At 41.4% G+C, this 14,514-nt stretch overlaps 1 protein-coding gene across 5 annotated transcripts in view; it reads right to left on the reverse strand.

Annotated features, from left to right (window-relative positions):
- YEATS2 (YEATS domain containing 2) overlaps positions 1 to 14,514 on the reverse strand; it is a 53,847-nt gene that overhangs the window by 12,225 nt on the left and 27,108 nt on the right. For all 5 annotated transcript variants that reach the window (XM_067301971.1, XM_067301969.1, XM_067301970.1 and 2 more), the window contains 11 exons: positions 13,847 to 13,954; positions 12,576 to 12,749; positions 11,090 to 11,348; positions 10,027 to 10,188; positions 8,299 to 8,417; positions 6,878 to 7,036; positions 5,986 to 6,159; positions 3,617 to 3,815; positions 1,626 to 1,757; positions 1,282 to 1,380; positions 85 to 196 (listed from right to left, as the gene is read on the reverse strand). In XM_067301971.1, the coding sequence (XP_067158072.1) occupies positions 85 to 196; positions 1,282 to 1,380; positions 1,626 to 1,757; positions 3,617 to 3,815; positions 5,986 to 6,159; positions 6,878 to 7,036; positions 8,299 to 8,417; positions 10,027 to 10,188; positions 11,090 to 11,348; positions 12,576 to 12,749; positions 13,847 to 13,954 (1,697 nt within the window). The remainder of the gene's footprint in view (positions 1 to 84; positions 197 to 1,281; positions 1,381 to 1,625; positions 1,758 to 3,616; positions 3,816 to 5,985; positions 6,160 to 6,877; positions 7,037 to 8,298; positions 8,418 to 10,026; positions 10,189 to 11,089; positions 11,349 to 12,575; positions 12,750 to 13,846; positions 13,955 to 14,514) is intronic.

A 14,514-nucleotide genomic window follows, 5' to 3' on the forward strand; every position in this document is an offset into this window, starting at 1 on the left:
ACCATTGCATGCAATCCTAGAATCTCTTCCATTCCCCCTAGTATTCCAAAGATAAGAATTCTCCAGAGAGAAATGAACAATTACTTGATAACATAATTCCCAAGTTCTGAGCTCTCTTCTGTCTTTACTGCTGCTTGACCTTCTTGGGTTCCCACAGAACTGCAGTTTTGTCCTGCTGAATCAGGCTCCATCTTAACTTCAGAGAAAAAGAACACATTTTAAAAGACAAAAAGCATCAGTCAGCCAGACAAATAATGTCTTGTGAGTGAGACTCCAATAAGGCTAATAAAATTGTGGGCGCCACTGATCAGAGCTGCTCCACTATGCACATCAGGCATAGAAGGAACACATGAAAGAAATCATACGTTTCAAAGTCTGAATGGTCTGCAGACTAAAACAAGTGCCTAGATGTACCCTCCTTAAACATTAAATAACACCATTTCTTCTGTTTGTATTCTACTTGTTAGGTATGAATAAATCTGACCTTGTCAAGAATATATCCCTTGACTATGCTGAAGGAAAGCCACCGGAACATGACTCCCCCTCCAAATCTCAAAATGCTCACATCTCATTCTTTTTAAAAGATGTGTACATAACAAATTGTTCTAACATTTTGCATATGACTGCCTGATCTAAACTGAAATACCTGCAAACATACACTCACATTTTGGTAAACTAAGAGCTAGTCGGAAAACTACTAGCATTTTTAGCAAGAAGTGACATTTCTCCAAATTGAAAACTTTCTTTGAGGACATCACCAGTTTTGACATTAGGGCATTTTCTCACATCTAGGACAGAACTCTGGTGAGATGGGAGCAGGAGAGCTGTTCCGAACCCAGAACAGCCAGGCAGTCTGGTCGCTCATCTGGGATGGGAGAGACACATGGCAGTTCAGCATGAACTAGACTTTGAGTATTTCAGCTCTGGGCTATACATTATTCTGGAAAGTATCATTAACTGTGATTAAATAAGTGCTGCTCTATGCATTTGCACATCGATGGACTAAAATAATGAATGTTTATACTATGCATGGTAGTTTTTCAGAAAATCCTCATTTCTCTCTGTACTAACCTATACTTTAGGCTTTGTTGAGGGAGAAGTGACAGTTAACTTGCTAGTCTCCAGATCCCATTTCTATTCCATTTAAATCCTACTAACAATGGAAATAAAGGAACCCACAGTCACAGGGTCTACTTTTAGAGTCAGGCCACTTGCATAAAACAGGTATGTGCAGAATCAGCATATTACTATTATTTAACTTACTGAGAAATTCATTGTTACCTTTAGTGACAGAAGCTGCAGAGGGACTAGGGACAACTGTACTGGCTGTTGTGACAGCTGTGACAGCTGAAACTTTGCTGGTAGAAAGTGACTGTATCACTAGAGAGGAACAGGAAAAAAAAGAAGACAACAAAGAAAAGAAATCAAACTCCACACACTTTGACAAATAACTTCGCTCAGAAGCAAACACAGAGTGTTTGCAATACAAAGCGTAGGGACAAACTGCCTTGCTACTTTTTCTTCTATTTGTAAACCTTGGACCATGTATGCCAACAGTGATCAAGAGCTACTCTGCGTCAAAGGGGATTTTCAAACACCACTTACCCTTCTTTTCTGCACTTTACCTTTGTTCATAGGCATGAGTATTGTCTGAACACCTCCAGAAGTTGTGTTTACGCCGAGCTGTTTAAGCTGGCTGGGAACCGTCAGAACAGCCTGCTGTGGACTAGACTGATTTGAGTGGATTTTTAGCAAACCTGCAAGAAGAAGGGAAGATGAAATGTTAAATAGAACACACTGTTTTGTTTAAACAATCTCCAGCTATTTCTCTCCCTTTCTGCATGAAATAGGAGGGCATGTAAGCTAGCACTGCCAGCCTCTTAACAAGCCACAGTCCACAGTGAACTGTCAGACAAGTTTTTATTGACAAGGATGACTGTCAAAATATTGGGATGCGTTATATGCTACGTTATATGCTATGTTCCAATATTTGTGAGGCAAGATTTATAATCACTTAAGTAATCTTAAGCAGATTAATAAATATGTTAAATGGTGAAGCAAAGCTCTCTTAGGGCACAGAGCCAGTCTCCAGCAAGCTATTAAAAGCCTATGGCTTTGCAAGTCTCTTTCCATGACAGTTTACCACACTTTGAGAAAGTGCATCATTTAAATGGTGCCTTGGGGGTTGTCCCAAGTGTGTGATATGCAGATCTGTCAGCACAGCACAGCAAGGCACCCAAACAGCAAGGTAAGTAAGCAGGGACATTTTCAGCTATCCCTATTAGCCTGATGGGTGGGAGACATTGTCTATTGCAAAACAATGGGAAAAATTGAGATTCTGTTGGAAAGTTTGCCTTTAAAAATTCAAACCTCAAGAATTTTAACACAGTATTTTCTCTGACCCTGAAATAACATGTTTTATAGCAATTGTTTCTTTTGGGATTCTTGAAGAAATAGCTTTTAATGTTGAAGTCAGTGCCTCAGGATTACAAAAACAAAACAAAAACAAAACAAAAAACCTCCCAAAAAACAGAAGTAGTTCTCACATCTGAACTGGAGTCTTAAGCTGAAAGCCATCTCAAATAGCATATTTCCCACTAAAAACCTTGCTGCTTGGTTTGTAAGGAGGACAATATGCAATTGCTTTTTGTAGAATTGTGGCAGTTTTTAAAGCCTTTGTTGTACACTTCCAAGCTGTGGGAAACAAAAACTCATGAAAATACGGCAGGGTTTAGAAGACTGTGTACACAGAAAGCCAGTAGAGCTGCTCTAAATGACACTGTCAGATGGGCTCAGTGTCACTTACTTACTCTCTCCTCTATGTGTACACCTTGTTTCCATTTAATAAGTAGCCACTTCAAATGAACAGAACATGTCAACAGGTAAATTAAAAATCCAAATAAAGATTTCTATTTTTGACCCATGCTACTCAAACTAAATCTGTTCTGTTTGCTCTCCATGATGCAAAAGATACTGGAAGACAATAAAACTAAGCAAGGAATACAGCACTTTTACATAGGGACAGTGCATCTTTATTACCTCATCTTTATTAACTTTAAATATTCCAGATCCTATCTATCTTACTCTAATTTGTGGATTATGACTTTATAGCATCCAGTTCCCCCTAATCAATGTTTTTCTCCTTTCCAAACCCAACAGAGCAGAGGCAAAACCTCAGGGTCAAGCTCTCCTCATGCAACTTCTCTAACTTTATCAGAGTTTCACTTCTATGAACAGAATTAAGCCTGTGGTATCTTTGATATTTTGACACTTTCAGTGTTCAGTGATACACTGTGCTCTTGAACAAGTAGGAAGTATCCTTTAATGAGAACTTGGCACAAAAGCTACAATTCCTCTCAAATACCAGTGGGCAACTCACAGTTATTTGTATCAGATACGGTAAATACACTGGTGTGATAGGATGTCAAATCATTTACACATCTCTTTGGCTACTCCAATTGTTATCCTAGTATGGTGTTTTAGAAAGCATGACTTCACTTTCACACATTCACAAACGCAGGTGACCCTAAATTCTTCTTTTTACAGTGGAAGACACCTAAAGAACTTGCACTCAAGTCTAACTCTCTAAAAGGTGGTCATGAAGAGAGTTCAATACCTGATACAGCAGCTTTTCCAGTCACAGGTGTTGGCGTAGTCATCAGAGAAGCAACACTTACAACAGTAGAAGTAGCAGTCTTACTCACTACTGATGAAGTAGACTGGCCCTGGTTTATACAGATTTGGTGTTGCTGTCCAGACGTCTTTGCTGTAGAACCTCCAGAAGATGATGAACTGGCACCTGCGTTATCTATTTGCTGCATAAAAGAGAAAGAGAGCATTATCAAAAGCCTATTCATTTCATACATGATTTAACAATAAGCTCAAAGAAGGAATATCTGGAAGTAATAAAACCAAATGACTATTTATCTATCATTAAGAAGCAAGAAGTTCTCAAGCATATATCCAAAAGCCCATACACAATGATAGTACATACAGAATGAAGGCTGTTTCAAGCAGAAATCAAATGAAACCATGCACACAGGACCTGCTACCACAACTGCTTTGATAGTATCAGGAGCCAGGTCCCTTAAATTCAGTAAGCAGGTAAGCCTCCAGAAGAGAGATTTGGCCCAGTAATGTTTCATATTATCCTGCTGCTCAGAACTCCAGAGGGATCAGCAGAGAATTGGAGCAAAGCTGTTAAAGCAGGTGTCTCCACTGACTCAGCCAACAGGTCATGTTTTGTTATGACACTATGCAGGCCTTAACTCTAATATATTTTCTGTCATATAATTATTGAAAGACAGATACTTGCACACTTAGCACTCAGTGGCATTTTGCAGGTAAAGAAATTCAAACAGAAGTCAGTATTATTCTTTCCGAGATAATCTGCGCATTGTGTACTACCCTTTATTTTACAATAAACTGACAAAAACAAAGACCTTAATCGACTTCACAGAGCCTGCGGCTCTTCCGTTCTTTAGTTATAGAAACTCAAGCTGAATGGCTGGTGCTGCACATATCATTTTGCTTAGACATTTGCTTGAGACATTTTCAAATCTGCTCATCAGAACTGGAAAGGCTCTTCAGTATTCATCAACTCAGACCTCAGGCAGATCCTAGTGTCCCGGCTGCTGTCTGTCCTAGGTAGGGCTAGGCAGGGACAATTAGATGGTAATAACTGTCATTAGCAAGCCAGGCAGAGGAAAGGTTTGGGATAAAGAGGTCAGATGGAAAATCTGAATCTCTGCAGCTTCACTGGGAGCTGCAAAAACAGTGAGTAGCTTTTAATGCAAATTTCAGTATCTTCACCTATATATGCTGTATAGTGCCAGGGTTCAGCCCTCTTTGAAGGCAGCATGGCCTCACACTTAACTCATTTAATCTCTGCCTCCCCCCAGGCTAAAGTGGCAAGGCCAGCAGGAATCCTCCCAGTGAACTACACACTTTCCTTTTTGATGATTCCTCCCCAGCCCATGAACTCCACAATGCGGACAACCTGTATCAACCAGATACATCGCTGTATCCACTCACAAGAGAATTCACTCTGGGAACACAAATGATTTATTTCCAAACTCACTCTATGGAGAACTACCTCTTTCCAAGGCTGTGTTATGATTCCCTCAGTGTAAACAGAAGAGACCTGCTTTGAACACAGTCATATTCAAAGGACCATGAACCCTGCACATTGTTGGCCTCTGATATCAGTTCATAGCAGACTGAGCACTAAGCAATGAGAAGAGTCAGTGATGTCGGATGAACAACCTTCAGTCTAATTACTGCTGGCTTTCACTGGCCTACTGGATATAGATTTTCAGGCATTTTACATCTTTCTGCAACTTTCCATGTCAGTGAAACAGATTTGATGTTTGAAAGGCCCAAAAATCTGATCTGTATGACTACAAAAGCTCTGTTTTGGATAAAGCCTCTCCTGCCTACCTGCATTTATAATTCTAATAACCACAAGAGCAAGAAAGTGCAAGTTTTAGTTTCTGTTCTCCCTTTGTTTCTTCACAGATATTTCATTATTTTGTGTAAAACAGCGAACAAGCCAACAGGAAAGGAGTTGTGTTAACTGCACTGGAACACAAATACAGAGCTGACCAGCCAACAGAGCTGACTAAAAAGAATATGAATGGAGAAAAAAGCAGTAGAAATCCTTTCCTGGGGATTATACTGGCCAGAAACTAAAACAACATTTTGGTACAAGTGTTTGTAACAGCAAAGGCCTGGATGCAAATGTTTTACTTCTGAGACTGTACAGATTGTTTCTCTTCCGTAAAAGGTCCTGAGGAACCTTAACAGGAAGGATCCAAATGCAAAGCAATACCTTATGCTACATGGAAGCTGTGACAACTCAAGAGTGAGCAAAGCTGTTTAGAGAGAGACACTTCAAGGTGACTTGCACATGCCCTGGGGTCTCCCGAACTTTTGGCTTTGACCTCTAAGCTCCAATTACAGTATATTGGCAATGTTGTTTCTCACCTGGGCTACCCCATTTGTGGGAAGGGCCATGGCAGAAGTGGCAGCTGTGGTGATAACGCCTCCTGATACTCTCAGCACAGTGGTGCCAGGCTTGGAGAGCTGGGATGAGGTAGGCACTGATTTCATAGAGCCATCTGATATTTTCATCAGTGATGTCTGTCCACTGGGTGCAGCCTTTGAAATGGAATTCAGCGTAAGGTGAAAGGTTGTAATACTATATTTGTTGTTACTTTAAGAGACAAATGCTTTTTGTATTAATAGAATACAAAATATTTCTAACAGACTTTTCTTTTTCCAGTGAGAGAAGGCGTTTTGTGGCAAAAATAGCTGGGATAGCTGGAACACAAAATTATTACCTCAGACACTCAACTTTATCAGTTCAAATTGTCAGCTTTAGAAAAATACACCTACCAATTTTGGATGGTCAACTTCAGGCACTCTAAAGGAGTTTTAATTTCATAGGGACCACTCAGTGCTTTTTAAAAGAAGGTCCTCTGAAGAATCTCAAGATGGTCAGGGCCAAAAATTTCAGAGCATTAGTAGGTGTCCCATTTTTAAGATTGAAATATTTAAGCATATTTTTGTACCTGACTGCATTCATTTCTTTAATTCCAGATCCTTATGAAATCCTTGAGTCCATTTACAAACTAGCAACCCAAGCTTATATGTGACCCACTCTGAGAACATGAATAAAGCTGGAAAGCTGTGGTCCACTATCTGCTATGAAATTAGGCCTGCAGGTACTTTCCTTACATAGTGCAGACAGCATTTTAATTATACAGAAAAAAAAAAACACAAGAGGAAAACCTCTCATAATGTGTGGTTGTGTTTCCTACATTTTATTTGACAAAATACTGAGTGATAAGAGAGAAACATATCATCTGCAAATTACCTGTGTAAATAAAGCTGTTTTCTGTCCAGTTATCACTTTTAATGCTTGTTGTCCTTGTGTAGAAGATGATCCAACTCCTACGCTGCCTTGAACAACTGATGCTGGTGTCAGCTGCTTCCCAGAACTCTGAGGAGAAGGCTGGCCGACCAGAAAAGTGCCCTGCTCCAGAAGTAAGAGTTAGAGATCAGTACTTTGAAAGACAGTTAAAACAAATCTGGGAGTGTCAATACAGAATACAAATCTGTAGCTGTAACGCAACAGCAACATTTGTAGGTGTTCTCTGTGATGCAAAACAGTATTTTAAGCAGAAGGTTTTTAACATTCTACTTATCTGCTGCATAATCAAAAACACTTGGAATTAAAAAAGAAAAAACTGAAGTCCTCATCTTTGCTGACCCCAGTGAAAGGTCTTACAGGAAGTCTCCACTTTGCCCAGATCCAAGAGCTAGAAGCAGTCCAGTACCACAAAACATTTTGTCTTTTAAAACACTGCACTGTTAATTACAGTGGATGGTTCTGCACCCACAGCCAGACACAGCCATCTCTTCTTGGTGCAAAAAACCCCACTTTTTGATGCCAGGAAGGTGTGAAAAAGCCACAGTTAGTTTCCAGACCCCTCAGAGACATCCACTACAATTTAACACACTCCATGTTCTTCAAGTTCATTCGTTGTGACAAATGCTACTTATATTCCAAGACCAGAGAGGCTACTGCTGGGCTATGCAAAAAGAAGAGGGTATTTGTTGCCTTCTAGTTTTAAAACATGATCAGTCCTCCTAGAGGGCCACATATTCAGAGCTCAGCATGTGGCAATCAGATCCACAACTGGAGGCCTGCACCTACCACCTGAGGCCTTGCAAGCCTTCCTGTTTCACATCACTATTTAACTGCTATCCTTCAGAGGCTTTGTTCACTCTGTCTCACGTGGATCCCTTCATACAACCCTCCATTTCCTAATCTACCTTCCTTACTCAATCTTGCCATTTCTCTCCAATAGCTCTCCTTTTCCTCCTATCTCTAGTGCTTTCTTCAAGCTCTTGCACATCCATCTGTGTGAGACAGCTCTTCCAATATCATCTCTGTTGTATGAGTCCCCTGCAGTCCTGTGCTCTTATTACTTCCCATCTCCTCTCCACCCACTGCTTACCCTGGTCTTACTCACTCAATGTTGCCTTCTTAGCCTGCAAGGAGCTGTAAGGGCTACCTTACACCCTGCTATGGGAAGTGAGAGGCAGAGATGTGCAGACAGCAAGTAGCAAACCAGATGCCTGGCAAAGTGATGAGGCAAGGGTTGCTAAAGAGCATCTAGATCCCATAGTCCAAGAACATTTCACCCAGTACAGAACCAGAGGACACCCACACATCACCAACTGCAACCTGAAATGTCAATCTGCTTCAGTTAAGACTCTTATGCCACTGACCTGGGGTGTCTGCTTCAGGATGTAGGATGTATAGGTGAGATGCTGTGACAAGTTACTGCTTGTGCTTTGGGTCCCTCCTCCTCCTCCTCCACTATTAGTAGAAGAACCAGACTGGAGACCTGTAACCAGAATAAAAGACTTGACCCTTTAGTAACCAGACACTGTCAGCTGCTTAAGCATCCCTGTATGTACAAGTAATTGAAAATACCTTGCAAGATGCTTGCTGCCACATGTTTCGTAGCTGAGTGGCATCCAAGCATAAACACAACAATTTCCCAATACAGTACAGTTCATATGTGCTGCTGTCCTCTCCTACAGCTCAGCAAATCTACGAGCACAAGGAGGTATGGGGGGAATAAGGAGGACCTGTGGACATGCAAAACTATTTTCTGGCTGTTGTAAAATTTCTATCATCAGAAGAAAATGATGCCCAAAAACGGAACAGTCTTTTCAACAGTCTCTTACAGGTTATGAACCTGCAGCAAAAGCCTTGGAAACACTCTGAATCGAACTGGCTTCTTGCTTTCATTCTTGCTGGCTGTTCCAATGTGATTTTCTTAACACAGAGTACTGACTCAGGGATACTAAAGGGTGATAATTTGCAGCAGCATGTTGATCTTGCTCTGCCTCCACAAGGAATGTTCTGGACACAGATTATTTTGCAGTCTCTCATTAAGAAACAAGGGTCAAAAAATATTTACGGCTTTATCAGAAAACTCATGAACATTTGCTCTTTCTTGAGGCCTGAGAGATTATTTCCTTGTCAAGGTAGGACTGCCACAGCTGCCTCTATAAATTGCAAGAAATGAGGCTCCCATCACAAGTTCTGCAGCCCGAAATACCTTTACTAAGGGTATCTACTTTTTCAGTGATGTCTGCTCTATTGCTGTGCCACTGGTATTTACAGTCTCATATATTAAACTGAATAATACCTCTTCCCCACTGCCAGGATGAGAACTGGCAGCAAGCAATGTTGTACCCAATCCATCCTCCACCCTAACCCTCAACCTCAAAATAAGCATTCTGGAGAAGGCTCATAACAAAACTCTTCATCTACACAGACCAAAACCCACACTATTCTTTTCTGACAGCGATAGCACACCATAAACAAAGTATTGCCCATTAGAACCCTTTCAGCAATGCTACTCTCCAGGTTTGTTACAGCGGGTTTGATTCAAAGCCCATTAACAACAAAAAAAACAGCATTCCTGATGTTCTCAACAGCTTGGGGTCAAACCTTCTATCAATATTCAAAACTATTTCTTTCTCTCATTTCAGATACAGGCTCTTGTCCTTTTTAAAGTTAGTTTCTTATGTTTCTAGTTTCTCCAAGGTCTCATTCTATTATTTATTAATAGCTTTTGCAACTGCATTCAAATTCATCTCATTTCTACATCAGGAACATGAAGTTCTCCCTTCCTATAGATCACAATGAAGAGTTAAAGAGAATCCTTAGCTGCAAAATTTCAGAACAATTACAGTGTCTGCTTTGGGCAGACAAGCAGAATTTGAGAACACTGCATGAAAAGCAGTTTCATGTACAGTAGGAGACATTTGTGAGATTTCAGTCTTAAAAAGTAACATACACTGTTTTTTGTTGCGAACAAAGGAATCTCATCCCATTACTGACTTCCACAGTACCAGGATGCTTTATAGCAAAAGTGGCAAACATATTAAGTACAAAGTGATTACATTATTTAACTCATTAGATTTCCCTGCAAGACTAACTAGCATTATTTGTGGCTCGCAGTATGGCTCCTTGGGGTATCAGAAGCAGTTTTCCTTTCCCAGAAGGATTCTTGCTGTTGGTGGTGAGGTAAAGTTTGGTGCCTGGTGGTAAGTTTGCCAAGTTTGCCAGGTTGGTGGCTGGTAACTGCAGCGTAGCCATCACTAGGAAGAGAGAATAAGAAAAAATAAATTAATGCTTGCAGAATGCATTGAAATCCGCACAGGATGAAAAGACTAGGAGTGGCATGCAGTCAGCCTTTGATAATCCATACTTAGCTGGCCTAACTGCAGATTAACTCCCCCAGTGATGCACAAACACTTTACATGTACCTGAAGAAAACTCTCTGCGTTCAGTACCACTTACGGCCACAGGCCAGACAAGCACAGCCCTGGGGCGGACAGGGCTCACTTGAGTTTAGAGGCCACACAGCACCTTTCAAACAGTCCAGAGTCTGAGCTGAAATGCTCAGCTGATGTCAGCTATGCGCAGAAGCAGGCTGGGTGCTTCTGCCCACACTCCCATAATTGTAAGCACTGGGGAAGACATGCGGATGCATTGAGGAAAGCTAGTTTGGCTTTTGTTTGTTTGGGTTCATGTGGAGCCCCTTGGGTGTCTAGAGACCACAATGCTGGGCAAGAGTATGAGTCCTGGCTCCATGAAAGTCGATTTGGGTATCTAGCACATTCCCCAGCATATCCTGCTGATCTGCACTCCCAGGCTTCTCCCCACCCCAGGGCACCTGGAACCCCAACAGCCCATAAACCTGCAGGCCAACTTCAGGTCTGACAAAGCTGTGCACTCTATTCATAGAGCACTGCCTCTTTTAAAGTACCTGTGCTCGCTCTTCCCCCTTAAAAATAATTAGTAACATTTTCTTTATTACCACACTAGCCTTAGTCAGCCAAAATTTCCCTCTGGACTTCTATATTCATTTTGTTTGAAAATTTTCTACCCCTTCCCCTCCCCCCCCCCCCCCCAGTTATCTTTGGAGTTGAAAGAATCATTACAAAGCCCCAAAATCTCCCCACAGTGAGCCATTACCAAGGTGTAAAATTACTCTACCTGAGCCTTGAGATGAGCTTTTCTGAGCACTTGCTGAAGCAACCTGCGCCTTTGTTATAGTCTGCACAGGCTGGGCAACAATTGTCCCTCCACCTCCACTCACGATGGCTTTGGCTACACCTTGAGTCACAACCTGCTTTGGACCAACAGCTTTTGCTACTGAAGAGCTAGATTTTGCCACAAGTATCTGGCCACCACTGATGGCCACTGCTTGTTTCACTGTTGACTGTAAAGCAGAACCAACTGGAACGCCAACAACCTGCAACAAATAAGCATTCAGATGATGGGCTTCTGGCAAGAGTAACCACTGGAATTCTATCTGGTGCACTATCTCCATTACTAGACATTTTAGGACAGTTTATAAATGTCTGTTTGTTTATGAAGGCTATCCATTCTGAAACGAAATTAAATTGGGAAATGGCCAACTCCGGGTGAAAACATAAACACAACCAGGATTTCAGAACATGCACGAAAGACTAAGTACACTCATATTACACGGGCACTTTTATTTTTCTCTGCTACCTAAGCAATGGCTTAATTTCAACCGAAGATAAAGCTTGCCTTGGCAAAGCAGTGATCCAGAAATTTAGTTTCAACTCATTCATGGGAACAGACTTTCTGGGAAAACTATGGCCTCAACTGAGAATCCACCAAGTGCTTCAATTTTGTGTTGACAATAACTGCAGACAAATATAGAGTTTGCATACTTGCTCAAATAGGCAAGCCAGTAAAAAGAGACAATAAACTGCTGCAAGTGCAAATGTGCATTTACATATGCAAAAGTGAAAGCTACATATTTTTCCACTTGTGCTTGGCACATGATTTGACTGTATCCATAATGGAAATGGATAAGAAGGGAGAGAACCTCTGATACATCCATCATCTTATCACTGCAGTTACTGTGCCTTCTGAGAAGTTGCGTTACTTTTGCCATAGCAGCATTGCATTGGCACAGACTCCTATGATAAAACACCTGGTCCTGTTGCCACTCAAGTAGAATTGCTTCCACCTTACACTAGTTCTTTTCCAGCCTCCACCCCAATTCCTTATTTTTCCTGTTCTTTTTTTGTTGCAGTCCTGTTGACCATGGAAAGAATTTGCTTCCTCTTACAGGAAGACCTGGGTGAGTTTCAGCAAGGGCTGATGATGGCAGCCAACTTCCTGGGTCATTGGGATGCAGTTCAAAAACATCCCCACCTTGCTGCCACTATGGGTTAGAGGAGTGGGAGATGCTCCCTGTAAACAGTGAAACGCAATGGTGCCTGCTCATCCTGCTCTCTTCACAAGCATTAAAGGTGAGCATGATGTGAGGCACTCTGTGCATATGGGGAAACCAGCCACCCAAGCTGCTGCTGCCTGTGCCTTGTAGGAAGCTGTGTCTGAGACAGAACCAGTCCTACAGTCTCGGGAGAAACACAAGGCACTGCAATGAAACCACAAGGAAGAACAGCTCACACCAACGCAAAGACGCACAAGTGCCCCATACCTTAGACTGCACTGTCCCCTCTCCTGTGCTCACGACCGGCTTCTGCGGTGACAAGGCTAACATGTGGCTCCCTTTCACAGTGACATACTGCTGCACGGAGCTCTGAGTGGTTGTCCCTGTTGCTGGCTGTTGGGGTTGCTGGGGTAGCTCTCCCGGCTCCTGTTTTATTATCACCTTTTAAATAGAAGAAATAAAACCAAGAAAACAACTAAATCACTGGGGATCATCTCTGCAAAAGCCTGCCTGCAAGAAAGGGCATGCAACAGTCAGTAACTCAAATGTGGCTCTTATACACAGCTAGGTGAACTCTCCAACCTACCTCCCGAGTGTAAGGTGAGGGCTAATCCTGACACACAAGTGCGTGATGGGGGTCTGTATTTACAAAATATTCCAAATTTGAGAAGTGCTCATAGAAATTGCTAGCAATACTGCAATTTCTAGTAAAACTAATAATGGACTCGGCCATACATGACTCAGACCCTGCATCCCAGAATGCAGCCAGAATACTTCAAGGTTTCAAATTTCTAAGCACCTTCCTGTTCAGAATATGCTGTAAACCTCAATTTTTTTCTTCTATCCTGCAAAATCATAACTGATATTGCAGCTCCAGATATTGTAACTGATTATAGCTGATATTATTTATTCATGTATTGCTAAAAATGGTTATATGCAACTCTGGGATAGACCCTGAAACTAGTTGCTAAGATCAGCAGCTCAAGATAGGCTGATTTTTGTGTTAGATTGCTGTAGGTATCATAAGTGGTAGGAGACATTCTTTCATGCCTCCATTCTTGGAGGCATGCCTTCTTTCATGCCTTTCATTCTTGGATCATCTAATATTGCCAGAAACAACTTTAAATTCAAGGTGGTAATATTTAAGGGAATGTACTCACAAATGGCAACACCTGACATTCAGAAATCACTAGAGCATTTTGTGTGAAACTCCTGACAAATGAGCTTACTTTTATTGCATCCCACTAAGAAATAGCTTTGAAAATATTAGCTTTATATGGCAGTGATTCAAAGGAAAACAAGAAAGGATGAAAGAGAAGGCAAAAAAAAATATCACAGTAACAGTAGAGCCTCAGGAAAAGAAAAGAAAACAAGATGTGTTTGTTGAGAGGTGCTAGAGAGCTCTTAGCAGCAAGACACTTCACCCTGACTCCAGCAACAGTTTTCCATGCACTGGAAGTTATATGCTTTACAGCAAATGTCCGTACAAAATGGCACTACTGAGCTCTTTATTCCTGCACAAAAGCCAAGAGAAATACCTTTGTAAAAGCTCCAAGGCCTCCCGTCACAGATTTGGGGCTTTGCACCTTGGAATGACTTCCAATGGGACAAAGGGGTGGCATGGTGGCAAACAGAGAATCCTCCTGCTGCAAAAAGACAGACATGGCACAAAATCAGTGAAATATACAATATAAGAAATAAGGCAAGAGACTGTTAATGAAGGGTAGCATGGATAATCTGGGCAACCCCAAATTACCTGTGCAGATAAGCCTTTTCCAAAATCAGTCAACGCTTAAATAAAAGGAACGTTACTCACTTAATACAAACCTTCAAAGCAAATTTTATTTGACAAGTTACATCTCCAACGGCAGTAAGTCTTTCTTACCATATCATAAACAAGTGAAAGAAATCAACTTAAGTTCCTCCACCAAATTTTATATAAAGCATTTCAGAGCTGTATAATTAAAGTAGGCAAATAATTTGCATACTTTAGCCTCGAGAAGAGAAGGCTCAGGAGGGTTCTTATCAAAGTGTATAGATACCTGATGGGAGGGTGTAAGGAAGATGGAGCCAGACACTTCTCAGTGGTATCCAGTGAAAGGACAAGAGGCAATGGGCACAAATTGAAATACAAGAAACTCTGTTTAAACATAAGAAAAAACTTTTTTATTGTAAGCGTGATCGAACACTGAAACAGGTTGCCCAG

The sequence above is a fragment of the Apteryx mantelli genome, chromosome 9, assembly GCF_036417845.1.
Source record: "Apteryx mantelli isolate bAptMan1 chromosome 9, bAptMan1.hap1, whole genome shotgun sequence".
Taxonomy (NCBI): domain Eukaryota; kingdom Metazoa; phylum Chordata; class Aves; order Apterygiformes; family Apterygidae; genus Apteryx; species Apteryx mantelli.